This window comes from Malassezia japonica, chromosome 3, assembly GCF_029542785.1.
Source record: "Malassezia japonica chromosome 3, complete sequence".
Classification (NCBI taxonomy): domain Eukaryota; kingdom Fungi; phylum Basidiomycota; class Malasseziomycetes; order Malasseziales; family Malasseziaceae; genus Malassezia; species Malassezia japonica.
Window position 1 is genome coordinate 186,711 of NC_083372.1, and position 24,459 is coordinate 211,169.

At 62.3% G+C, this 24,459-nt stretch overlaps 12 protein-coding genes and 1 non-coding gene across 13 annotated transcripts; 8 read left to right on the top strand and 5 right to left on the bottom strand.

Moving 5' to 3' along the window:
* Positions 1 to 359: 359 nt before the first annotated feature.
* MJAP1_001945 (uncharacterized protein) lies at positions 360 to 1,930 on the bottom strand (the record flags this gene model as incomplete). The annotated part of the gene is made up of 2 exons (XM_060265893.1): positions 360 to 440; positions 464 to 1,930. The coding sequence occupies 2 exons, from the start codon at positions 1,928 to 1,930 to the stop codon at positions 360 to 362; spliced, it is 1,548 nt and encodes a 515-aa protein (XP_060121876.1).
* Positions 1,931 to 2,415: 485 nt separating this feature from the next.
* DID4 (ESCRT-III subunit protein did4) lies at positions 2,416 to 2,903 on the top strand (the record flags this gene model as incomplete). The annotated part of the gene is made up of 3 exons (XM_060265894.1): positions 2,416 to 2,472; positions 2,495 to 2,725; positions 2,748 to 2,903. The coding sequence occupies 3 exons, from the start codon at positions 2,416 to 2,418 to the stop codon at positions 2,901 to 2,903; spliced, it is 444 nt and encodes a 147-aa protein (XP_060121877.1).
* Positions 2,904 to 3,007: 104 nt separating this feature from the next.
* On the top strand, positions 3,008 to 4,481 carry BTN1 (battenin CLN3 protein; the record flags this gene model as incomplete). Its single annotated transcript, XM_060265895.1, has 6 exons — positions 3,008 to 3,313; positions 3,336 to 3,854; positions 3,877 to 3,984; positions 4,008 to 4,216; positions 4,258 to 4,348; positions 4,371 to 4,481. The coding sequence occupies 6 exons, from the start codon at positions 3,008 to 3,010 to the stop codon at positions 4,479 to 4,481; spliced, it is 1,344 nt and encodes a 447-aa protein (XP_060121878.1).
* Positions 4,482 to 4,529: 48 nt separating this feature from the next.
* MJAP1_001948 lies at positions 4,530 to 4,615 on the top strand. The gene has a single exon. It is a non-coding gene; the product is annotated as a tRNA-Gln (tRNA).
* A 37-nt stretch (positions 4,616 to 4,652) lies between these two features.
* On the bottom strand, positions 4,653 to 5,354 carry URA6 (UMP/CMP kinase; the record flags this gene model as incomplete). The annotated part of the gene is made up of 3 exons (XM_060265896.1): positions 4,653 to 4,931; positions 4,958 to 5,208; positions 5,231 to 5,354. The coding sequence occupies 3 exons, from the start codon at positions 5,352 to 5,354 to the stop codon at positions 4,653 to 4,655; spliced, it is 654 nt and encodes a 217-aa protein (XP_060121879.1).
* A 358-nt stretch (positions 5,355 to 5,712) lies between these two features.
* On the top strand, positions 5,713 to 6,105 carry MJAP1_001950 (uncharacterized protein; the record flags this gene model as incomplete). Its single annotated transcript, XM_060265897.1, has 3 exons — positions 5,713 to 5,774; positions 5,797 to 5,959; positions 5,986 to 6,105. The coding sequence occupies 3 exons, from the start codon at positions 5,713 to 5,715 to the stop codon at positions 6,103 to 6,105; spliced, it is 345 nt and encodes a 114-aa protein (XP_060121880.1).
* A 466-nt stretch (positions 6,106 to 6,571) lies between these two features.
* VMA8 (H(+)-transporting V1 sector ATPase subunit D) lies at positions 6,572 to 7,412 on the top strand (the record flags this gene model as incomplete). The annotated part of the gene is made up of 2 exons (XM_060265898.1): positions 6,572 to 7,180; positions 7,203 to 7,412. 2 exons carry the CDS (start codon positions 6,572 to 6,574, stop codon positions 7,410 to 7,412), a joined length of 819 nt encoding a protein of 272 aa, XP_060121881.1.
* A 23-nt stretch (positions 7,413 to 7,435) lies between these two features.
* Positions 7,436 to 12,310, bottom strand: MJAP1_001952 (uncharacterized protein; the record flags this gene model as incomplete). Its single annotated transcript, XM_060265899.1, has 1 exon — positions 7,436 to 12,310. One exon carries the CDS (start codon positions 12,308 to 12,310, stop codon positions 7,436 to 7,438), a length of 4,875 nt encoding a protein of 1,624 aa, XP_060121882.1.
* A 350-nt stretch (positions 12,311 to 12,660) lies between these two features.
* MRPL51 (39S ribosomal protein L51, mitochondrial) lies at positions 12,661 to 13,114 on the bottom strand (the record flags this gene model as incomplete). The annotated part of the gene is made up of 2 exons (XM_060265900.1): positions 12,661 to 12,848; positions 12,871 to 13,114. 2 exons carry the CDS (start codon positions 13,112 to 13,114, stop codon positions 12,661 to 12,663), a joined length of 432 nt encoding a protein of 143 aa, XP_060121883.1.
* Positions 13,115 to 13,291: 177 nt separating this feature from the next.
* ERF1 (translation termination factor eRF1) lies at positions 13,292 to 14,633 on the top strand (the record flags this gene model as incomplete). The annotated part of the gene is made up of 2 exons (XM_060265901.1): positions 13,292 to 14,462; positions 14,485 to 14,633. 2 exons carry the CDS (start codon positions 13,292 to 13,294, stop codon positions 14,631 to 14,633), a joined length of 1,320 nt encoding a protein of 439 aa, XP_060121884.1.
* A 138-nt stretch (positions 14,634 to 14,771) lies between these two features.
* On the top strand, positions 14,772 to 21,284 carry MJAP1_001955 (uncharacterized protein; the record flags this gene model as incomplete). Its single annotated transcript, XM_060265902.1, has 1 exon — positions 14,772 to 21,284. The coding sequence occupies one exon, from the start codon at positions 14,772 to 14,774 to the stop codon at positions 21,282 to 21,284; it is 6,513 nt and encodes a 2,170-aa protein (XP_060121885.1).
* Positions 21,285 to 21,302: 18 nt separating this feature from the next.
* On the bottom strand, positions 21,303 to 21,876 carry ARL1 (Arf GTPase arl1; the record flags this gene model as incomplete). The annotated part of the gene is made up of 2 exons (XM_060265903.1): positions 21,303 to 21,703; positions 21,726 to 21,876. 2 exons carry the CDS (start codon positions 21,874 to 21,876, stop codon positions 21,303 to 21,305), a joined length of 552 nt encoding a protein of 183 aa, XP_060121886.1.
* Positions 21,877 to 22,286: 410 nt separating this feature from the next.
* On the top strand, positions 22,287 to 24,446 carry GAT1 (Sodium- and chloride-dependent GABA transporter 1; the record flags this gene model as incomplete). The annotated part of the gene is made up of 1 exon (XM_060265904.1): positions 22,287 to 24,446. One exon carries the CDS (start codon positions 22,287 to 22,289, stop codon positions 24,444 to 24,446), a length of 2,160 nt encoding a protein of 719 aa, XP_060121887.1.
* Positions 24,447 to 24,459: the final 13 nt, after the last annotated feature.

Below are 24,459 nucleotides of genomic sequence, written 5' to 3' on the forward strand. Positions count from 1 at the left end.
TCGGCCCGAGCAGTGAGATCAGCGCGTAGACTTTCAGCACGTGGTACCATGTGGAATGCAAGTATCTTATTACGGGCACTGCCAACAATTTCAGGCCCTCTATGTCATTTCTGCAGGGGATGAGGTAGAGGGTGTAAATAGCCCGCGGGGCACGGTCAAAAGAACCACCGATCTTCTCGACTGAGAGGGGACGCAGGGCTGCGATGTTGACACCACCTGGCTTGGCCCGTGCATTTATGCACCTTCCTAATCCTTTTTTGTCGCCACAAGCACTTACATGCCTAAAAAAACCTGTGCTTTGTATATCAGCTTGTTTTCTATACATAGAATATGTATCACACATCCCCCCTTTGTTTTCATTACAATGCGTTGCTTGCGCAGTCAAACACACCACGGACGTTTCCAGCGTGGTAATCCAAAATAATGCTCTCGACCGATGCCTGGAGTCAGTAAAAACACGTACGTAGGTACCGGGGCCCAGGAAAAACAGGCCTGCGACAATGATCAAAATGTTTACAATGAAACCAACCCAGCCGCGAATACCGCGAACGGCATAGAAGCGCGGGCCGTATTCGGCGCGGCGCATGCGGAGGTACGCCACACCCCAGAAAATCCATCCGAAGAAGGAATCAAAGAGCGAGCTCATGAGCGACAGCAAATCCGAGAAGAACGGAATGATCTCAGCGATAATGAAGGAAAAGACCCAGAGCACAGCGAGAATTGCAGTCCAGGTCGCCCAGCCCACCATCGTGTGGCTCGTCAGGTGCTTCGTGCCCTGGAACAGACGGAACATGATAAAACGACCCGACACCGAGGCGTACAGCACACCTAGGAAAATTAGGGTCGGGACCATGAACGAAAAGGCAATTTTCTTTTGGACGTCGTCGCTGAGCGAGCCAAACGCGGGCGCAGTGTTGTACTGCGTTCCCGTGTATGCATAAATCACAGCGCCGACAACGCTGAAGACGATAATCTCACAGATCGTCACCACCCAAATACACTTGCGGAATTCGTACGGGTCCTTCATCTCGGCGATGAAACTCGGCAGAGTAATTTGTCCAATGAACGTATAGGCAATGTTCAAGAATGCGTTCACACCCGACACAAACGTTGTGCCGACAGCCGGAATGATGAGGACGGTGGGATCGCCACCCATCTTGACACCGGCGGCCGTAACATGGTTCGGATCGGGATTGTATCCCGCCGGGTGGTCTTGAATACCAGCGAAAATGGTCGCAAGGAGCACACTGACAAAAGTAAAGACCGCCGAAGCAGTGCCCAGACGCGACAGTGCACTGAATGTGCGCGGCAGCGAGCACAGCCAGGATACCGCAGCGCCAATAACACCAAATGCGATCGTGCAGAAGGGGTGATTGGTCATGGTATTCAAGTAACGCTCAATAACAAGGACGTGCAGGCCCATGATGAACGTGTTGTTGAGGATAAACATGAACGCCGTACCCCACCACGCAATCCTGGAGTTGAAAAAGAGCATCTGGCCAATGTCACACACGTCGCGCACTTCAGGGTGGCGCAGGCAGAACTCCCACACGATCAGCGAGGTGTACAAAACGAATCCAGCCTGAACCACAGTCAGGATAATGCCGGGCACGAGACCCAGGACGGAGTACGAGTAGGGAAACGACATGATGGCCAGGCAAATGTACTCCGAGAAGAGGAGAGCGGCCGTCTTTTGCCAGCTGCACGACCGGTACTTGATGGAATTCTCCTTCTCCTGCTCGATCTGCTCGCCAATGCTGATTGCCGATTCATTTTCGTCCACAGGGACAATACCCGTCGTGATGGGCGGACCAATGCGAATGCGGCTGAAGCCATACTTGTCCTTTTTCTCCAAGTCCTGGGGAATTTCGTCGTACATTCCGGCAGAAATAGGCACCTGATCCCCTTCATAGATCACACTTTCCGTCATGGTTGGGGGAATGGTAGGTAGGGTTCGTTAGTCCCCACCCATGCCACTCCTCGCTCGAGCTTGATGAAGATAGACCAATACATAGCGTGTATGGCGCGATTGACTAAAAGTTTATTGCCCCATACCCACTGCCACGCGCGTTAATGTAAGCAAGCTACTCCACTTATCCGTGGCCAGGGCGCGAGAGATGCCATTGCTCGAGGCGCTTTTCGGGCGCTCTCAAACGCCGCAAGAGCGTTTGCGTCAACATCTCCGATCGTTACAGCGCGCACGGCGTGAATTAGATCGCGAGCGTACCAAACTCGAGGCGCAGGAGAAGACGCTCGTAGCGGATATCAAAAAGAATGCACGGCAAGGACAGATGGTAGGTTCCCACACTCACCCAGGCGGCGTGCAAGGTGATGGCTCGTGACTTGGTGCGGATCCGCCGCAATGTACACAAGTTTTACCAAATGAGCACCCAGCTTCAGGCGGTGGGGCTACGCATGCAGACGCTGCGCAGCTCGCAACAAATGTCTGAGGCGATGCGTGGAGCAACCAAGGTATGTGACTTGGCTAATACAGGCACTCGGTGCGATGAATCGCTCTATGAATATCATGTCTGTCCAGCGCATTTTGCAAGAATTTGAGCGCGAGTCAAGCACGATGGATATGAAAGACGAGATGATGAACGATACAATGGAAGACGCACTGGGCGAAGATGATGCTATGGGCGAGGGTATCGGTGAAGACGAAGAGAGTGATACGATTCTACGGGAAGTCCTCGATGAAATTGGCGTGTCGGTCAACCAAAAGGTACGTTTTCATGCTGACGCAGCTCGGCAACGTCCCCGACAGCGCACCAGCACTGGCACAGGCCAACGCCCCGGCGCGCGTCGCAATCGGCGAGGGCGTCGGCGGTGCCACTGCGCCAGGAGCGGCTAGCGACGAGTCGGCTTTGCAGGACCGCCTCGATCGCCTCCGCAAGACATAGGCTGTAGATCACCGATGCATGGAGGTGTGCAGCGCCACTCCACTTATCCACGCGCTGGGTGCATGGAAGCGCGTGAAGCGGAGGCAGGCATTCCGTTGCGGGACATGGCCAGCGAGGCGCAATACACAATCCAAAGAGAGGAGGCCGCTCCTCAAGCGCTTAGCACAGTGGGTGCGGGTGGCGCAGTGGGTTTGTTCATTCTCGGTCTGCTGAACAACTTGCCCTATGTCGTGATTCTTACCGCGGCCATTGAGCTGCTTCCTTCGCATGTACCTACTGGACTCCTTGCGTTTGTGAATATTGCACCGGCATTGCTGGCCAAGGCAATCTTTCCGTACTTTCTAAAAGGCGAGATTTGGTATGCCCACCGTGTTGTGGCGTGCGTATCGGCCGCGTTTAGTGGCATGCTGGTACGTGCTTCGTCTTACCCAGATCACGGCGTTGTTTAGTTCGTTGATTGTGCGTCTCTCTGGAATTGCACTTGCGAGCTTTGTGAGTGGGCTGGGTGAGGTCACCTACCTGCAATACACGACGCGCTATCCATACAATGTCACGGCGCAGTGCGTCGGCTGGTTTGCCAGTGGTACGGGAGCTGCGGGCCTTGCGGGCGCTTTGGCATGGTGGATTGTGCGTCCTTTGGGCGTGCGCACGGGCCTTGGCGCACTGTCGCTTCTTCCGTTTGGGATGGCGATTGCCTTCTTTGGCCTCTTGCCTACTCCGCCTATGTCGTCGACTTCGAGGCGGTCGGGTCAGAGTAGCGACGAGGCAGCTCAATCGCTCATGGGACCCGAGACCAATGGGGAGGATGATGCAGTGGAAGAGCCAAGGCAGCAGCCTGCCGAGTCCCTCTCCTTTGCGTACAAGATGCAGCTTCTACGCCCCATGTTCATCCCTTATATCCTTCCCCTCGTTACTGTCTACTTTGCAGAGTACACTATCAACCAAGGCATCGTATGTACTGTGACTAACGCAGGCACCTACTCTCCTGTACCCCGTTCCTGACGCAAGCAAGCACTGGCTCCTTTCGACCATGATTCACACGCTGCGCGATTACTACCCTCTATACCAGCTCACATACCAGGTATGTCCACCTTTCTTATGCAGACGTTTGTCTTTTTCTCGCGCTCCTACACTTCTGTACTTCGACTGCCTGCGATCCCCAAAAAGTGGCTGTGGGCGCCTGCGATGGTGCAAGGGTCGCTCATGTTCTTCCTCACCACCGAGAGTGTCTTTGCATGGTTCCGCGAGTCGATTGCGCGCTCGCTGGTCATTGTACTCATTGCCGTGGAGGGCCTTGCAGGCGGTGCTGCTTAGTACGTTGCGCAACTAACACAAGTGTCTCTGTCATGAGCAGTATCGGCAGCTCGGATCGCGCAACGCCCAATGGAGCGCAACCGACCGCATTGCAACGGCAAGAGTACGAGTTCCGTATCGGATCTGTCGGCGTACGTCCCCTATCTTACGCAGCTCGGCGACTCTTTCGGCATCCTGTTGGCGTCTATTGTCTCCATCCCCTTCCAGGTGTTGCTCTGTGATGCGCAAGTGGCGCGAGGTCGTGATCTGTGCACGCGCGTGTAACAGCGTGCTGTTCTTAAACGGCCGGTGTATTAATTGTGTTGGAGATATGGCCCATTCGTATAGTGGTTAGTATAGTGGATTTTGATTGGATTCGCAAAATTCCATTGACCCCGGTTCGAACCCGGGATGGACCTATTTTTTTGTTTTTGGTTTACGCACGCCTAAGTACGTCTATGCCTTGTTAATCTGGCGGAACTTGGCATCCATGGCCTTGCAGATGTCCTGATACACCTCGTCCACGGGGTTGACCGCGTTGACATCGATGACGGTGCCCTTCTCGCGGTGGTACTCAACGACCGGCATGCTCGTCTCCTCAAACGTGCGGAAACGCTTCTTGATCGACTCGGCGTTGTCGTCCGTACGACCGCTCGTCTCGCCACGGTGCAAGAGACGCTTGAGCATCACTTCTTCAGTGCACTGCAGGAACAGCACCATCTGCGCGCGAACGACCTGGAATAAGCATGGAAAGAACGCACCGTCTCTTCAAACTTGAACGACTGGTCAAGCTTGCGGGGGAAGCCGTCGACAAGGAAACGACCGCGGCCCTCGCCCCAGCCCTCGTTGGTCGATTTCTTATTCTCTTCCAGCGCAGCCTGGATCGAGTTGCGCAGGAGACCGATGGTGACCTCCATCGGCACGATCTTGCCGTCCTTGATGTACTCAGCAATCATCTGGCCGTACTGCGAGCCAGGGCGCGCCTGTTCTGCACGGAGCAGATCACCAGCTACTGTTAGTATACGGAAACGTACCGCTCAGGTGCACAAAGCCATAGTCACGGACGAGGCGCGCACAGTGAGTGCCCTTGCCCGATCCTGGGCCACCAAGGACAAACACTACGACGACCTTGTTTTCGTCGTACTCAGGGGTAGACATTTTACTCAGTTTCTTTCTTCGGAGTGGGAATCAGTGGGTTAGGAGCAGGAATGCGTTTCTCGCGAGTCGGGTCACGGGATTCGGCTTCGCGGATCTTGGTAACGTAGGAGAGGCCAGCGAAAGAAATGGCTCCTAGCAAGACAAACACCAGCGGGTTCGGACCGTTGGACTTTGGCGCAGATCGTTTAGGAGGCGCACCTGCGAGTACACGAGAACTAACACTGAAGCTGCGACGGGAAAACAGACCAGCCGCAAAACGCATAGACGTGTTGGTCCAGCCTCGTTCCGGGGCAGCTGCATTACATAATTCCCCTCCAATTCCACGCCGCACGACCACTCTGGTGGGCGCGAGAGCGTGATGTCGTCGCCGTATGCATTCAAACCCGGAGGGGCGTTGAAATTGAAAGGCGATGATAAGAAGTACGTTACAAAGCTAACGTAGAAAAAAGAAAAAGTCGAGCACCTCGGCGGCGGTGCGTGCGGAAGGCGGTGAGCCCTCCAAGGGCAAGGACACGTCGTCGGTGAAGCCCGCCTCGCAGATGCCTGCGCCTGCGCGTACGGCAACCAAGGCAGAGCAAAAATTCGAAGAAGTGCGTCTGAAGCGGGTACGTATCTCTCTTCACTCACACAGCTCCATGACCAAGTACGCAAAGAGGCGCGCAAGTCGCACAAAGAAAAGGTTGACTCGTTCAACGCGTACCTCGAGACGCTGACCGACATCAATGATCTCCCCAAGATCGGTCCTGGCTAACACCCATTTCGCCGTTTCAGTCCTGTAGATCTACAAGCACACGATATCCCTACGCCGCCGGCGTCCAGGTCGGGAAGCACTCCTTGATCGTCTGAATTAGTCGTATTGCATACCTTGCTGTGCTTGTTCTCAGCATGCTGCTGCAATCTGGATTAGTCGCTCGACGTACGCAGGCTCGCGGACCGTCATCAGGAAGGTCTGACGACACACTTGACAGATTACGCTCTTGGCCGCCTCGTTGGCCTTGAGCTGCGACTTGGCATCCTTGCCACCCGCTGCCTTTGCGTTACGCTCACGCTTCTGTTGTGCACTGCGTCAGTACGCGCTACCTACCGCGCGCCGTTTCCCATCCTGCCTGCTTCCGCAAGGTGCGCGCAGCGCGCCGCGCACCAAAAAAAGCGGGCACTCTCGGCCGAACTGCGCGGGTTGCGTCAGCCGCGTGCGTGCGGTCGGACCAGTGGAGACGATGTCGTCCTCGGGACAGCGAGAGGCCGTGTTTGCGACGCGGCAGACGCTGGGCAACACGAAGCTTCGTCTGAAAGGCGCACAGAATGGCCACTCACTCCTGAAGCGCAAGGCGGATGCGCTTTCGAAGCGTTTCCGCACGATCACGGGCAAGATTCAGGACGCCAAAAAGCAGATGGGCAAGGTACTGCAGCTCGCTGCGTTCAGCATGGTCGAAGTGAGCTATGCGACGGGTGATATTGGCTATGCAGTACGTGAGAACGTCAAGAACGCTACGTTCAAGGTGCGCGCACGCCAGGAGAACATTAGCGGTGTGCTGCTCCCCTCGTTCGCCGTGCAGTCCTCGGGCGATAACAGCGAGCAGAGCAAGGATACGGAGGAGGGCGAGTCGACGGCCGCGCCGCAAGAGTTCAGCCTCACCGGTCTGGGCCGCGGTGGCCAGCAGGTACAAAAGGCCCGCGAGACGTACGCCAAGGCGCTGCGTGTGCTCGTCGACCTCGCGAGTCTGCAGACGGCGTTTGTGATCCTCGACGAGGTCATCCGCCTGACGAACCGCCGTGTGAATGCGATTGAGCACGTCATTATTCCCCGGCTCGAGAACACGATTGCTGTACGTGCTTCGACTGACCCAGTACATTGTCTCGGAGCTCGATGAGATGGACCGCGAGGAGTTCTTCCGCCTGAAAAAGGTGCAAGGCAAGAAGAAGCGCGAGGCCGCCGCCGAGGACAAGGACGAGGGCGTGCCGGAGACCGAAGAGATCCAAGGTGCGGAAGCGTCCGTCATCGAGAAGGCCGAGGGCGACATGCTTAGCGCCGGCAAGGACAGCGACGTGATCTTCTAGTAGCCTCAGAATGTACAATGCGCCTATTCAAAACCTGTGGAGCGATAGGGAGGTACAAGGACGTCTGCCGAGTGCGTACTCGACGGCGAGCCAGTATCGCCACGGTGCTGAGAGGGACGCTCGGGTGTCTCGTAAAACGAGTCGGGCGAGGGCGCCCGGGGCGTCGTGCCCGCGGTGCGCGGCCGCTCTGGCGTCCTCGACACGAGGTGCTCGGGCGTATGAGGCAGCGTAGAGTGGAAGGACGACAGGTCCTCGTCCAGCGACGAAGGCTCGGCGACGACCATCGAGTCAAATGCTCCGCTGTCGTCCTCCACGGGGCTCGCTGGCGGCGAGCCGGAATTAGATAGGGTATCTGCGCGGCTGCTGGTGCGCGTCGGCAGGTCGCTGAGCACTGGAACGCTGTTGCGCTCGCGGCGCTCGCGGCGGCGGTCGGCCCGCGCAGCAGCGGTCGCCTGCGCGACAGGCAGCGCATCGGCCTCGGCCCCCTCGCGCGGCTGGCCCTGGAGCTTGGCAAGCATCACGGCAGCGACACTCGACGGGCTCTCGGGAAGCGGCTCGGCATCCTCTGGCCGCAGCTCTCCCGTGGGCTTGCGCGCGTTGCGGCGCGCACTGCGGCGCTGGCGCATCGGCGTCCCGCCGCTCGCCCGCAGCGAGCCAAGGAGCGACTCGAGCACGGCATTGTCGTTGACACCGGCCTCTTTGCGCTGCTTGGCCTCCTTGCGCTCGCGCTCGCGCTCCTGGGCGACGGCGCGGCGCGCGGCCTCAGCGGCGCGCTGCTGTGCTCGTACCGCATTGTCCTGCTTGACCTTGCGGTAGGCGGTGAGGAACTCTTTAAAGATGCCAAAGAACTCCTCGGTCGGCATGGACTTGGGCGCGACAAAGCCGCGGCGGATGGGGTCGGGACCCTCGCCGTAGAAGCGCAGTGCATCGCAAAAGACGCGCTCCGTGTGCTGAATCTGGTCGTTGAGCCGCGAGAGCTCGTTGGTCGTCTGTTGGAGGAAAGGAAGCATGATCTTGGCGTAGGGATCCTCGAGGTTTTCTTCGTGCTCGCCGAGCAGACGATCGAGCTCCTTCTTGTGCTGTGTGTTGCCCGACTTGAGCTCGGCGAGGTCGTGCTTGAGGTCCAGGAGCTGGACGCGGCACGCCTCTGTCGCCGCCGTGAGCTCCTCGGTGAACCCGTCAAGCTCGGGGAAGTGCTGCGAGACAGTACGCTCGACAAAGTGCAAGAGCGTCGTGCCGTCGCCGGCCTTGGTATCGACGAGCTTGTTGATGCTGCTGATACGGAAACCGTACGCACCACCCTTGATACCGGTTGCATTGAGGTAGTTGCCAAACATGAGCACGATCGAGAGGAGCTGTGCAAACTTGGGCGCATTCATCATCGCCTCCGAGCCGCGGCGGATACGCGTGAGTCCGGTACGGATCAGCTCGATGGTGTCGGCATACTTGGACATGTACAGCAGGCCCTTGACCTTGTCCTTCAAATGAGGGACCGTCATCAGCAGCACCACCAGACGGTCGGCAGGGTGCAGCAGACGCAGCTGCTCGTCCGAGGCATTCTTGTATTCGCCCAACCGGCCCTTGGTCTCGGACTCGGGGTAGTACCGCAGAAGCTCGGTGAGGATGCTTTGGTCGCACACCTGGGGGTCACATTGGATAATGAGGTGCGCAACCTCCTCGGGCGTACACTGCTTGCTGTCCGTAAGGCGGCTCTTGACGCGCTTGAGCACCATCTCAATGCCTTGGCGCGTCGCATAGTTGAGATGCGTCTGCAGCTCTTTCTGGTCCTTCTTGACAGCGGCAGCGACCTTTTTCGAGGCCTCTTTGGCTTTGAACTCTTCCTCCATTTCATTAAAGACACCTTGGTGCAGAAAGAGGTCGCGGAGCGTCTCCTCATCCACGCCTGTCTTGCCCCAGACGGTGGCCGACGCATGCTCCGCAGAGAGCTTGTCCCATTGCACCTGCTTCATGCGGCCCTTGGCCATGTCCAGCACACTCTTGCGCAAGTTCCCGGGCATTGCGCCGTGCAGCGGCGGGGCAGGCGGGGCGTGCACGGGGCCAGCAGGGCCCAGTGACTCAGACGCAAAGCTCGTGCGCACGTCCATCAGCGACGAGCGGTCTTTCGGCTCCCCTTCGCCCTTGGAGCTCACGCGCGCACGCAGCTGCGCCATGAGCGATGCATTCGCGGGGGGTGCACCGGGCGCAGGCGGTGGCGGCGGCGGCGGCGGAATCCCACTGTCGGCCGTGCCAGGAGGCGGCGGCGGTGGCGGCGGCGGCGGAGGGGGCGGGGAGACACCGCCGGGCGGTGGTGGCGGAGGAGGCGGCGGCGGTGGTGGCGGCGGTGCAACCTCGCCGACGTCTTCCTTGGCGTCTTTGGCCGGTGCCTCGTCTATCGGTACCTCATCTGTCGGTGCCTCGTCCTGCTCGATGCGCGCCGCCTTTTCGGGCGTGCCCGGCAGGGACGAGTCGTTCCGGCGGCGGATACGCGACGCACGGACCTCTTTCATGCGTGACTGCAAATCCGCATTCTTTGCCATGCCCGAGGCCAAGACAGCCTGCATGCTCCATTCGTCGAGCTCATCAAAGGACGGCGGAGGCGGCTCGGTACCCTCGTTGCTGTCGGACACGTCCAGGTCGAGCGCCGCCTTGCCGATGCGCTCCGCGTCGGCAGACATGCTGCGGTCCATCTGCGTCGGCGTCGTGCGCTCCGGAGCGCGTGGGGGCGGCGTCGGTGTCGGCGGCGTCGGTGTCGGCGGTCCCTGCGGTACGGGCGGGAGCGGCGGCGCGCCGGTAAAGCGGGGCACCTGCCCGGGGTCCGGCGACGTGTCGAGCGGGGGCAGCGGCTCCTGGCGCCCAGTCGTCGAGACGAGTTTGCGGATCGTGCGGCTGCGTTCGACTTGGCGCTCGAGCGAGTCGCGCAACACCTGGCGGTCGAACTGGGCAAAGGCCGCGTTGGCGTTCTCTTCGTGCTGCTTGAGCAGCGCGTTGGACTCGCGCAGACCCAGTTCGAGGGCAAGAATACGGTCGACGTACGTCCGCTCCATTTCGTCCATGTCCCGCTGGAGGCCTGAGGCATTTTCGCGCGACATGGCGAGGTCCTGCTGCGCCTCGGCAAGCTGGCTCTGGAGCTGGCCGACGAGGCCGCCTTGCGACGCCTCGAGCTCGTGGCGTAGGCGCGTCGTCTCGGCTTCGCGTGCCTGCAGCTGTGCGCGGGCGTCGCGCAGCTCAGCCTGCGTGCGCTCGAGGAGGTCCTGCTCGGCGAAGCGCCCGAGGACGTTGCTAACCGATGTGCCCAGGAGGGACTCGAGGTCGCCCTGTGTCGCGGCGCCGTTGCGGTCCATCGCGACGGTCGACACCATCGAGTCGATCAGCTGGTAGGAGTGGACCAAATCGGCCCCTTCGCGCTGGATGAGCAAGAGATGCTGCAGTGCGCTGAGCAGAAACTCGCGCGCACGCGTGTCCTGGACGCGGCTCAGGACCGCCTGCAAGAGGTCGTGTGGGTCGAGGAGCGCAGAGCCTTCGCGGCCCATCGACTCGACGAGCTCCTCCTGGTCGGCCGCCGCGCCTTTTTCGTACACGGTGAGCTGTGTATCGAGGTCCGGCGTCATCAGCGCGCGCATCTTGGTCATGATACGCACGATGCCGCTCGCCGTCATCTGGCTGCGCAGGTGAACACGCACCTGGAGCGAGTCGACAATGTCGCTGTTCACAATCGCATTGATGAGGAACATGTTGTTGGCGACATACTCCGTCAGGCCTGATTCCGGCATGCTCGTGAGCTGCAGCCGCCGCACCTCGTCCGACGCACCGACGAGGCTGCCCATGCGCCCCCGGCCGTCGAGCGCAGATTCGAGCGCAGAGAACCAGCCGTCAAAGCGGCCAGGGAGGTTGTGCACCGCACGCAGGTCGTCGATTCCTTGCAGCACAAGGCGGTGCCCTTCCGGCTTCTCCCAGTGGCACAAAAAGAGGAGGATATCGGACGCCTGCTTTCGTGTCGAGAGCTGCGTCGAGACGAGCGACTGCGTGATGCCGCTAATGCACTTGGGATGCTGCAGTGCATCGTGTGCGCCGGGCTTGCTGTTAAAGAGCGAGCGAAAGGCTTTCAGCACCTCGTACTCCAGCGCTAGGTCCTGCCCGCTGGGTGGCACACGCGAGTGCAGCCCGGCGAGGAAGGACGAGAGGACCGGCGTGCCTTTGGCCTCGACAAAGTTTTGCAGCCAGCCAATGGCGCACGTACGTAGTGTGACCGCAAGTGACTCGATATGCTTGCTCGTCACTGTGCCGTCCATAAACTTCTTGATGAACCACTCTGGTGAGTTGCGCATCAGGACCATGGTCGACTGCGGCGCCGGCGCACTCGGTGTGCTGGTTGGAAATACACGGCGTGCCCGCTCGCGCTCGCGGTCATTGCTCTGCTCGGTCAAGAGGTCGTTGTAGACGAGCGTCCACTTTTTCTCGACGCTGAATGTCATCATGTTTTGTCGCGCATCGCTCGAGAGCGGTGCGGTGCCAGCGTTCGACAGCAGGTCACGGCGGTCCATGAGGTCGGCAAACATGCGCTCTACATCTGCATCGGGCGGGCGCGATGCACGCGCCTCGGGCAGATGCGACATGACCGAGCGGCGGAGCGCCGCTGCGCCGGCGTCGCGCGGCGTTCCCGTGGCAGCAAGGCCGGGTGTAATGGCACGTATGGACGGCGGCTTGACAAGCGCCTCGGTCAGTGTCGTGTCGTGCGCATTTCCACTGCTTTTCCCCTGCATGGCAGACGCGCGCACAGGCGAGATGGTCGGCACGTCACGCATGCTGCTGGTGCTCGTCCGGCCCTCTTCGAGGCCGGCGCGCAGCACATTCGCATCGTCTTTCTGTGTGCGCCGCTTGCGGCCGAAGAGTGTCTCCATCCCGCCGCGCCGCTGTAGTGGTTGCGCCGCTGCGGGTTGGTCGAGCGAAGGCGGGAGTGATCCACCGGCTGACCTGGGGTCGTTGTGTTGCACCGACGTGCATCCACTGCGTTTTGGGCAATAACCTTTCGGCCGAGGGATGAGGCGGCGGCATACGCGGGGGACAAAGAAGGGCGAAGCGAGGGCGAAGCGAGGGCGAAGCGAGGGCGAAGCGAGGGCGAAGCGAGGGCGAGGGCGAAGGCGAAGCGCGCTGGTAGCCGCAGCGTCCGCGCCAAAATGCCTACTTACGAGACAGTGTATTGGTTGGGTGACGTGGCCCATGTGCAGCTGCACTTTTGGTATACTACAAACTAAAGTTCGCGGGGATCATCGTGCAGCGGACTCCAAATGCCGCGTGCCGACTCGCTCGAGGACTCGACCGTGTTGCGCTTGAGCCCATGCGTCTTCTTGCCGCTCGAGTCGAGGATCTGCTGCGCCTTGGGCCCGATCTGCGTCGCCGGGAGGTTGTGCGTCGACATTTCTTTCGTGCGGCCGTTCACTGCGTTAGTTATGGCACGTACAGTAGAATCCACGCAGGAGCGGTGCACGCTGCGGGCGTGGCTGGACGACAAACTCGACCGAGGGGTGTGCACGCGCAAGCGGCGCGAGCTGGTTCAGCAAAAAGTCCCTCGTGCCTTTGCTGGCCGCGCTCTTTTCGCAGTATTCAATGACCATCTTGCGGCACGGCAGCGTAAAAGTACCGAGCCCGCCGCCAGGCTGCGGCTTTGTCGAGAGCGCGCTGCGGACGATGCGCGCGCGAGACATGTCGTAGTCGAAGCCTTCGTCGTGATCGGCGATCAATTTGCCGGCTTTTCGAAGAAAATTGAAGAAATGCCCCCTCGTGCAGCGGGCGACGCCTCTGCACTCCACGGTCCCTGGCCAAAAAAAGTCTTTGCGACCTACGCACCTTCCTGCGCCACCTCGCTGGCGCATAGTTTCAACATGCCTGAACAACTCAGTGAAGCCGATGCGAACATCCAGATCTGGAAGGTGAAGAAGCTCGTCAAGAGCCTCGACAGTGCACGTGGTGCCGGCACGTCGATGATCAGTCTGATTCTTCCTCCTAAGTCGCAGCTCTCGCAGGCCACCAACATGCTTACGCAGGAATACGGTACCGCGAGCAACATCAAGTCGCGCGTCAACCGTCTGTCTGTTCTTGCCGCGATTACCTCGACGCAGCAGCGCTTGAAGCTCTACACGCGTGTGCCCGACAATGGTCTGGTGGTGTACTGTGGCACGATCCTCACGCCGGAAGGCAAGGAGAAGAAGGTCAACTTTTCGTTTGAGCCTTTCAAGCCGATCAACACCTCGCTCTACCTCTGCGACAACAAGTTCCACACCGAGGCGCTCTCGGAGTTGCTCGAGTCGGATGCCAGGTTTGGTTTCATTATTATGGATGGTAACGGCTCGCTCTTCGGTACGGTCACGGGTAACGCGCGCCAGGTGCTGCACAAGTTCTCGGTGGACCTGCCCAAGAAGCACGGTCGTGGTGGTCAGTCCGCGCTGCGTTTCTCGCGTCTGCGTGAGGAAGCCCGTCACAACTACGTGCGCAAGGTCGCCGAGTTTGCGACGCAGCACTTTATTACCGACAACAAGTGCAACGTCACCGGTCTCGTTCTCGCCGGTTCCGCCGACTTCAAGACGGAGCTGAGCCAGTCGGACATGTTTGACTACCGTCTCGCACCCAAGATCATCCAGATTGTCGACGTGTCGTACGGTGGTGAAAACGGTTTCAACCAGGCCATTGAGCTTGCGGCGGACTCGCTTGCGAACGTCAAGTTCGTCCAAGAGAAGCGCCTCATCCAAAAATACTTTGACGAAATCTCTATGGAGTCGGGCAAGTACTGCTTCGGCCTCGACGACACCTTCCGCGCGCTCGAGATGGGTGCGGTAGAGACGCTCATTGTCTGGGAGAACCTCGAGTACACGCGCTACAACCTGCGCGACTCGAACGGGTCCGAGCACGTTCTGCTCCTCAACAAGGAGCAGGAACAGGACCGCTCGCGGTTCGTCGACTCTGCGACCGGCACCGAGATGGAGACGATTGAGGAGCCCCAACCGCTGCTGGAGTGGATCGCAGAGAACTACAAGCAGTTCGGTACCAACCTAGAGTGTACGTCTCTCTACTAACGCAGTCGTGACCGATCGCTCGCAAGAGGGCATGCAGTTCTGCAAGGGCTTTGGTGGTATCGGAGGTATCCTCCGCTACAAGGTGGCCTTTGAGGACCTCGCGATGTACGATGAGGAGGAGGGCGAGTTCATGAGCGACGACGACGACGATTAGCTTCGGCCCAGCCCAAGGGCCGCACCATAGCCAAAAGCTCTGCTGGCACCGCCAAGTCACGTGGAGGCGCACGGCTTCGGGCGAGGGAACGTGGAAGCGCACGACGTGGAGACGATGGCCGCCCCGCCTAGAAACCGCATGCAGGGTGCACCGCGTGCTCCGCCGGCGCGCGGCTCAGCGCCGCAGCCGGCACGACCTACACCGCGGCACCAGCCTGCGCCGCGGCACCAGCCCCAGCCGAGCGTCGCCGCGGCTTCGTCGCTGTTTGGCGAAGCGCCGAGCACGGATGCATTTGGCATGACCAAGTCGCCTTCGTGGCTCGGGGCGCTGGACGAGGGCGTACAGTCCAAGCCTGCCGAGACACAGGCTTCCCAGGACCAGATGCAGGCGATTCCGGAGCAAGCGCACGACGCATGGAACGCCCAAGCGCCAACCGAGGGCCAGTATGACGACGGCCAGTGGGACGCGCAGTGGGACGACCAGTATGCTCAAAACGATGCACAGTACGACCAGTATGCGCAGGGCGACTATGCCGCGCAAGGCGAGTTTGTCGACGATGCACAGTACGAGCAATACGTCGACGACGCACAGTATGACCAGTTTGGGCAGTACGACCAGGCCGCGCCCCAGGGCGAGCAGGAGTACGACTGGTACGGACAGGACCAGGGCAATGCGCAAAACGTGCAGGGACTCGGCGTCGCCGTAGGCCCCGAAGCCGGGTATGGCTACGAACAGGGCCAGGACGGCTATGCGTACGAGCAGCAAGACGGCGGATTCCTTGATCCGTCGCAGTACGATGCCGAGCTCGATCAGGCATGGAGCGGAGAGAATGCGCAAGGCGAATACGCCCAGGAACCGTACCCTGCCGAGGGCGAGTACGGCCAAGAGGGCGAATATGCTCAGGGCGAGTATGCTCAAGAGGGCGAGTATGCTCCAGAGGGCGAGTATGCTCCAGAGGGCGAGTTTCTCAACGAAGATGAATACGCACAGCAAGGCGAATTCCTCCCTGAAGGCGAATACGCGCAAGAGGGCGAGTATGCCCAGGGTGAATACCCTGAAGGTGAATATGCCCAGGGCGACTATGCACAAGAGGGCGAGTACCAAGGCGAGTACCAGGGCGAGTACGCCGAGGGCGACTATGCTCAGGGCGAATACGCCGAGGGTGGATACCCTGCCGAGGGTGAATATCCTGCCGAGGGCGAGTACCCTGCCGAAGGCGAATATGCCGCCGAGAGTGAATACCTTGCCGAGGGTGAATACCCTGCCGAGGGTGAGTACCCTGCCGAGGGCGAGTACCCTGCCGAGGGCGAGTACCCTGCCGAGGGCGAGTACCCTGCCGAGGGCGAGTACCCTGCCGAGGGCGAGTACCCTGCCGAGGGCGAGTACCCTGCCGAGGGCGAGTACCCTGCCGAGGGCGAGTACCCTGCCGAGGGCGAGTACCCTGCCGAGGGCGAGTACCCTGCCGAGGGCGAGTACCCTGCCGAAGGCGAATATGCCGCCGAGGGCGAGTACCTTGCCGAGGGTGAATATGCCGCCGAGGGCGAATATGCTGCCGAGGGCGAATACGCTCCTGAAGGCGACTTCCAGGGCGAGTATCCCGACTATGCCCAGGACCAGTACGACCAAGAGTACCCCGAACAGGGCCAGGAAGAGTACCCTGCCGAGCCGCAGGAAGCGTACCAGCCCAAGGAACCCGAATACATTCCCGAGCCAATCCCTGAGCCCGAGCCCATTCCCGAGCCGGCCCCGGCCGCATCTGCGCCGCCCAAGGGTGCTGCAGGTCCCCCGCGTGGTCCCCCGCGCTCGCAGGGCCCGCCTTCGAGGCAGACCAAGCCGCAGCATGTGCAGGGTCTCTTCAACCCCTCGCCGCGCGTGCCGAGTGAGGCGAGCGACCGCAGCATACGCGACCTGGCTCAAGAGTCGCCCGCGCCGTCGCGTGGCCCTCCGGGTCGCCGCGAGGCTCAGAATGCTGCTGTAAAGAGCCCGCCGATGGCGCCTCAAAGCCAGGGTGTGCCGCAGGTCCCGCCGATGGGACCTCCTCAGGGTCCACCGCAGAGCCAAAAAGGTCCGCGTGGCCCCAAGGGTGCTCAGCCCCAGGCTCCTCCTCAGGCCCCTCAGGCGCCGCAGTCACACGCTCCCCCTCGCGCCTCTCCTCAGGCTCCCCCCAAACCGCTTCCCCAGGCCCAGGAGCCTCCCCAAGCCCCTCCCAAGGCGCAGGGCCCGCCTAAGACGCAGCCTCCTCCCAAGGCGCAGCCTCCTCCCAAGGCACAGGCTCCTGCTCAGCCTCCGGCCCCAGCGCCGCCGCAGGGCCCGCCGCAAGGGCCTCCGCAGGGTGCGCCGCGCGCTCCTTCGCAGGGTCCCGCGCGTGCCGATCGTCGTGGCCCGGCACCTCGTGGTGGCCCTCTGCCTCAACAGCAGCCTCCCACGCAGCCCCAGCAGCAGCCCCCCACACCACAGGCCCCTCCGCGTGCTTCTGTTCAGGCCGCTCAGGCGCCAGCCCCGACGCAGGCCCAGCCGACCGCTGCACAGCCTGCTCAGGCCGCTCAGGCCCCTGCGCCTACCCAGGCCCCGCCGCAGGCTTCCCAGGCCCCGCGTGGTCCTCCGCGCGGACCGCCAAGTGCGCGTGGCGCATCGTCCGAGTCGGCGCCCCGCAAGGCGCCTGAAGCCCCGTCGGCGCCGCAGAGCCTCCACGAGGACTCGCCCAAGACTGTCCGGCCTTCGCAGCCGCGCCGGCCCGAGCCTGTGCGTGCCCAGCGTCCTCCGGCTGTTGAGCCTCGCCGCCTGGAAGACAAGATGCCGTCGCGCCGCCCCGGCGCGCCTGAGCGTGCCGAGCCTCCTGCACTTGCGCCTGCTGCGCAAGTAAGTGAGCCGAGCGACGATGCATGGGGCCTCGGCGAGACGCAGGCCGTGCCTGCGTCGCCGCCCAAGGCCGCAGCCCCGAGCCGCGGTCCTGCGCGCCGCCCTGAGCCGTTGCATCAGCAGATGGGCCAGATGCGTCTGGACGAGCGTGGACCGAAACAGCGCGGCCCGCCGAAGCGTGCTGAGGCGCCCCCGCCGCCCCCCCCTGCGCCGGAGCCCGTCGCCGAAGAGGGCTGGGACGAGTGGCCGGAAGAGACCGACGAGGCGGCGCAGGGGCCGTACGCGGCCGAGCCGCCCAGCGCCGATCCCTACGCGGCGCCCCAAGGCGAGGACCCCTACGCGGCGCCTGCTGCTCAGAACCCCTATGCGGCTCCGTCGCAGGATCCCTATGCGGCGCCTGCCGGGTCTGAGGATCCCTATGGAGCTCCTTCCTCGCAGGACCCCTACAGTGCGCCTGCATCGCAGGACCCCTACGGTGCGCCCTCGTACCCCCCCGAGCCTTCGTACGCCCCCGAGCCTTCGTACACCCCCGCAAAGGCCGCGCGTGCGCCGGCCCCACGCGGCCGTGGCGCCCCCCGTGGCCGCGGAAAGCCCCGTGGCCGTGCGGACATCCCGCGCGCGCACGGTGCGGCGGACCCTGTGGAAGAGCGCAAGAATGCCACGATCCCCATCGTGTCGTTCGGTGTCGGTGGCAAGCTTGTGGTCCATCTGCCAAAGGCATCTGCACAAGGCGATGCATTTGGCTACGATGCCCCCCGTGTGCAGCGCTCGGTGAGTGTGCGCAAGCTTGCGCCCCAGCTTGGATCGCGCAACTTCTCGACGCTGGACCTCGAAAAGTTCCCCGGCCCCCTCCTCGAGACGACGCAAAAAAGCGCTCTTCAAAAGAAGAAGGCGGCTGTGGTGCAGTACCTCCAAGAGCAGATTGACGAATCCGCGAGCGGTGTCGGCTACCTGCGGCGCAAATCGGTCCTCTCAGGCAACGAAGGCGACGCTGCGGCGCACAGCCACGATGTCGAAGAGTGGCGCCGCACCGAGGACAAGATCCTTCTGCTGCGTCTCTTGGTACTGCTCGTCGAGCGCGATGGGCGCCTGGGCGAGGATGCCAACGCCGCGATTTGTGCGTTGCTGCAAGGCAAGGCCGAAGGCTCCGAGTTCTCTGCGTTTGCTGTGCCGACCTATGCACAGACGCCGCAGCAGAACAAGACACGTCCTTTGCGCTCTTACCAGCTGCGCCAGTCGTTCCTCGACGAGCTGCAGAACTTGCTGCAGCAGGGCCAAAGCCAGCAGGCGGTCGAGTTTGCGATGCACGAAAAGATGTGGGCGCATGCCATGGCCATTGCGCAGCACCTCGACCAAAGCGTGCGCGACGAGGTCATGCGCCAGTTTATGGCTCACGAGCTCGATGGCGCCGACCACATGGAAAAGGCGCTGCTCAAGGACCGCACGAGCGTCAAGGTTGCCTACGCCTTGTACACGCGCCAGACGCCGGAGCAGATTGCCAACCTGTTCACTGCGCCGAACGCCGATGCATCGCTCTCTGCGGAAGCGAAGCACGCGCAGTGGCGCCACTCGGCCGCGACACTCCTTTCCAACCAGCGCGAGAGCTCGGACACATTCGTTCTCAAGGCGATCGGCGACGGTCTGATGTCCTCGGGCCTGCCGGAGGCCGCGCATGTGTGCTACCTCCTTGCCGGCCAGCACCGCGCGTGCGCGGCCTCGCCCCAGTTCACACTGCTGGGCGCGAAGCCGAACGCAATGCCCGCTGCGCTGCTGCGCGACCTCGATGCGTTGCTCATGACCGAGGTGCTTGAGTTTGCATTTGCGCTTGCGCCGGTGCCCAAGGGCCAGGAGGCCTTCAACGGCATCCCTGCCCTTGCGCCGTACAAGCTTGCCCTTGCTGTCGTGCACGACGAGCTGGGTAATGCGCCGCGTGCCAAGAAGTACTGCGATGCGCTCGAGACGGCGGGCCGCCAGACCAAGGCGCAGCTGTATCACCCCGCGCTTCTTGCGGAACTGCACCAGGTCTCGAGCAGGCTGCACGGCCAGCAGCTCGGTACCGACGGCAACTCGTGGGGCCGCAAACTCTCGCGCCCGACGCTCGATGGCGTCTGGGGTGCACTCGAGGGGCGGCTGACCAAGTTTATTGCCGGCGAGGAAGACGCACCGCGCGAGCAGGCGCCGGTGCCGAGCGGGCCGGAAGTGGGTGCATTTACGCATTACAGTGCCATTACACCCGACCTTGCAGGCTCCATGGACGCGCTGTCCGAGCCGGAGGGTGAGGCGGCCGAGTACGCGGCCGACGAAGCGTACCCAGAAGGCGAGGGCTATGCGCCAGAGGCTTATGCGGAGCAGTATGCCGGCGAGTATGCTGAAGGCGAATATGCCGAAGGCGAGTATGCCGAGGGCGAGTATGCTGGAGGCGAATATGCCGAGGGCGAATATGCCGAGGGCGAATACGCCGGAGAGTACGCGGAGGGTGAATATGCCGAGCACGAGTATCCCCAGGATGGATATGCGGAAGGCGAGTACGCTGAAGGCGAATACCCGCAAGGCGAGTATGCCGAGGGCGAGTACCCTGAAGGCCAGTACGCCGAGGGCGAGTATGCTGAAGGCCAGTACGCCGAGGGCGAGTATGCCGAGGGCGAGTACCCCGAAGGCGAGTACCCCGAAGGCGAGTATGTCGAAGGCGATTATGCCGAAGGCGAGTATGCCGAAGGCGAGTACCCTCAGGGTGAATACGCAGAGGGCGAATATGCTGAAGGCGAATACCCGCAGGGTGAGTATGCCGAAGGCGAATATGCCGAAGGCGAGTACCCCCAGGGTGAATACGCCGAGGGCGAGTACCCGGAAGGCGAGTATCCCGAGGGCGAATACCCCGAAGGCGAGCACCCCGAGGGTGAGTACCCCGAGGGTGACCAAGACGCGTATGCTCCAGGCGAGCCCGACGCTGGGCCGGTGCCCGACTCGTCCGACCCCTATGGTGCGCCTGCAGCCGAAGATCCCTACAGTGCCGGTGCTCCGCCTGCGAACGACGACGCGGACGACGATGATGACGATGACGACAAGTTCGACGAGGCGCAGGATGCCGAGGAGCCTGAACCCCCCGCCGCGGCACCCCCACTCTTCCACAAGGTGGACCCTGGTGAGGAGGTGCAAGAAGAGGACGGTGTGATTGCACCCATGGCCGTCCCCGAGCTTGCCCCCTCAACGCCTTCTGTCCCCCCGCGCGGCGCTCCGACCGACGACGACGACCTTGGTCTTGGCAACGTGTCGCACAAGAAGTCCGAGGAGAAAGAGGAGAAAAAGGACGAAAAGAAGAAAGAGGACGAAAAGAAGGAAGACGAAAAGCCTGCGAGCTCGTGGCTCGGCCGCATTCTCGGCAGTCGCAGCGCAAGCAGCAGCAGTGGTGCGAGCGACAAAGAAAGCAAGGCGAAGAAGGCGCACCTGGGCGAGGCTACCTCCTTCTACTTTGACAAGGAGAAGAAGCGCTGGGTCAATCCCAAGGCCGGCGACGACGACAAGAATAGCCCTGCCGGCCTCCCTCCGCCCCCCAAGGCGGCGCCCAAGAAGGAAGCGCCGGCTGCTGCTGCCGGATCCCCCCCTGGTGCTCCCCCCGGTGCTCCCCCCGGCGCCCCCGCTGGAGCGAAGAAAAACAAGCCCGACGGACCCAGCCCCCCCACCGGTCTCGGGGACCCTCCGTCGCGGAAAGGCGACGGTCCGCCGCCGCCCCGTGCCGCCTCTGGTGCAGCTAAGAAGCGCCCGATCAAGTCGCGCTATGTGGTCGTAGACTAGCTGTATGCTATATCGTCATTATTTGTTCCGGAGCGCATCGACAAGCCAATCGAGGCCCTCGCTGAGCCCCGAGCCGTCCTTGGCGCAGCAGCGCCAGATGCTCCACTGGCGGTCGCGGAGCTCGTTCAGGCCGATCGCCGCGCCGACCTGGCCCTCGTCGAGTGCGTTCGGTAGGTCCTGCTTGTTGGCGTATACGAGGAGCTTGCACCCTGCGAGCTCCTCCTCTGCAAGCATCGCCAGGAGCTCTGCCCGGGCCGTCGGCAGGCGTTCGTGGTCCGACGCGTCGATCACGTAGATGATTGCGGCGGTGTCTGCGTAGTAGCATCGCCAGTACGGCCGGATGCTCGACTGGCCGCCCAAGTCCCACACCTGCATCTTGATGTTCTTGTACTCGACCGACTCGACGTTGAATCCGATCGCTGGGTCAGTGCGTGCACGTACTGGGAATCGTAGAAATCACCTCTCCCAGCTGCAAGCGGTAGAGTATAGTCGTCTTACCTGCGCTGTCCAGCCCCAGCATCAGAATACGCATCGGCGTACTCCTCCGCCAGAACCAGAGCGCATCGTACAGCGACGAGAACGTCACGCCCATCCCTGCGCCGTGCGAGGAGCGTACCGCCGACGCGATAATACCTCACGTGATTCCTTTGTCGGACTGCGTCACACTGCAGCTCCGTTTGCCGCCGCGCGCCAGAGCTCAGGTAGATTACGTAAGAAGTCTATCCTGCGCGAAGACGCTAATGGCCGGCGCTGCGCGCATGCGGTACGCCGACAGCGGTTTGCCTCTCCCACCTCGTCCTGGTGTAGCGTCGCGCGGAGGACTTGGGATTCGTGATGTATGCTTCTCTCGTGGGAGGTTCCCCCCCACCGACTCAACCAGACGACGATCCCGCTACGCTAGCGAAGAATGACCCCCTGGCGACCCAGGTCTGGCGCATGTACGCCAAGCAGCGGGACCAGCTCCCAAACGCGGCTCGCATGGAGAACCTGACATGGCGACTTATGTCGCTCACGCTCCGTCGCCAGCGCGAGGCGGAGCAGGCGTCGGTGAGCGAAGCCTCCCCCCAGTCGGCCCCCGGCGGGCCACTCCGCGAAACGCCACCGGAAGAGTCGCACGGCGATACGCGCCGCGGGCGCAACAAGACTGTGCGGCCGCTGGAAGCGGGTGTTTCGATGCGCCAGACTGCGACCGAAGGCCCGCGAGTGATCTCGCATCGGTCGCGCTCCCGCTCGCTGAGCATCATGGACGTCGACCGCAACTCCTTCCTCCGCTCGCACTCGCGGAACAGGAGCATGTACGGCTGGCCCGCGCCCGCGGCCGCGTCCTCGTCACTAAACACGATCGACGATGTGGTCCAGTCGCCGCTCGATGCGGACTTTGCACAGAGTCTCGGTCGTGAATTCGATGCGGCGCTGCCGAGCCTGACGAACCCCGACTTGTTCTCGGACCTGTACGACGCGCTTCCGGGCCAGTCGGCGCCGCAAAAGATGGTTTCGGCACCAGTGACGACCTTCCAGACCCCCTCGCCCAAGGCGAGCATGCACGGCATCGCGGCGACGGCCGGCGCCTCGCCGCAGACGCGCTCCGCGTCCCAGGAGCGTATGATCAACGCCTTTGAAAAGGCCGCCTTTGACGACCTCTTTGAAAATTCTACCCCCGACGCGTGGACGGCCTCGACGCCGCTCGAGCAGCACGCTCAGTACGTGATGGCGCTCAGTGGCCGCCGCTCCCAACTGCCGGGCGACCGTGACGACCAGTCGCTGCCGCATACGAACCACCTCGACAGCGTGCCCGGCATCGACGATTATGTGAGCCACGAAGCAAACCAGCACCCCGAGTACGGCTTCCTTCCCCGCCTCGTGCGCAAGACCTCGTTCGACCACAAGGTGCGCGAGCGCAGCGAGTCGCGCGGCCCCTCGCGCGGCCCCTCGCGCGGCCCACGCAACCGCGTCACCTCCTCGCTGATCCACGAGGCGAGCGACCGGGCGCAGGGGCGCAAGCGCCTGCGCAACGCGTCGCCCATGCCGTTTGGCCTGCGTACGCCTACGACGGCCGACCAGCGCGTCGCGTCGGGTCTGTCGCGCGAGATTCCTTCCTTGTTTTCGGCGGACCTCATGCAGTATATGCCCTCGATGATGTTTGACTTTACGATGCCGGCGCCGCCGCAAAATCTCGTGCAAGATCCGGTGGATTTGACGCACGACGCGTCCATCTCGCTGAGCCAGGGCGAGATGCCGCAGGTGATGCACCACAGCCGCTCGGTCGACGTGAATGTGCCGCAAAACACGTATGTGCCGAATGCGCAGGTGCCCTATATGCCCGACATGACGTACATGCAGCCCGGGGCACAGGTGCCCGAGCCGTCTGCGGCGACCAACATGTCGCCCTCCTACCTACACGTGGACCCCAGCCAGCTGTTGGCGCAGCAGCCGCAGCCGCAGCCCAACATGCGCCTCTTCCCTGGCGATGCGGGCTTTGAGTCTCCGGCGCAGATGCACGGCGCGATGGGCTACAACATGGGCGACACCACGCCGCTCGGCCCCGGCTCGCTCGAGCTCAACTCGCTGTCCTCGCCGACGGGGCCGTCGATGGTGTTCAATCAGGAGCCCTACTACACTTCGGTTTTCCACCCGATGGAGATGGGCCAAGGGAAGGCATGGCCGCCCAACGCGCATCCTCAATACCCCCCTCCTATCCCGGGCGCGGTCGGCAACGAGATGAACACGAGCAACTCGATCATCTCCCAGGCCGACTCGAGCGACCGTGCGAGCCCGTTCACCGAGTCGCCGCCGCCTGCACCGCCCAAGGGCAGCCAAAGCCAGGCGTCGTCCGCGTCGCCTGTGGGCGTCGTGGAAGGCACGCCGACCGTCTGCTCCAACTGCCAAACCACCAAGACGCCGCTGTGGCGCCGTGATGCAGAAGGCAACGCGCTGTGTAACGCATGTGGCCTCTTCCAGCGCCTGCACGGTGTGATGCGTCCGCTGTCGCTCAAGACAGACGTGATCAAGAAGCGCAACCGCAGTGGCGCGACCGGCGCGCGCGACGGCGGCCGCAACTCTACCACCCAGCGGCGCAGCAGCGCCTCGTCACGCACACAACCCAAGGTCCGCCAGGAAAACGCGCCGGCGCGCGCAGATTCGACGCACTTTAGCGGCTGGTAGGGCTTTTACTGTA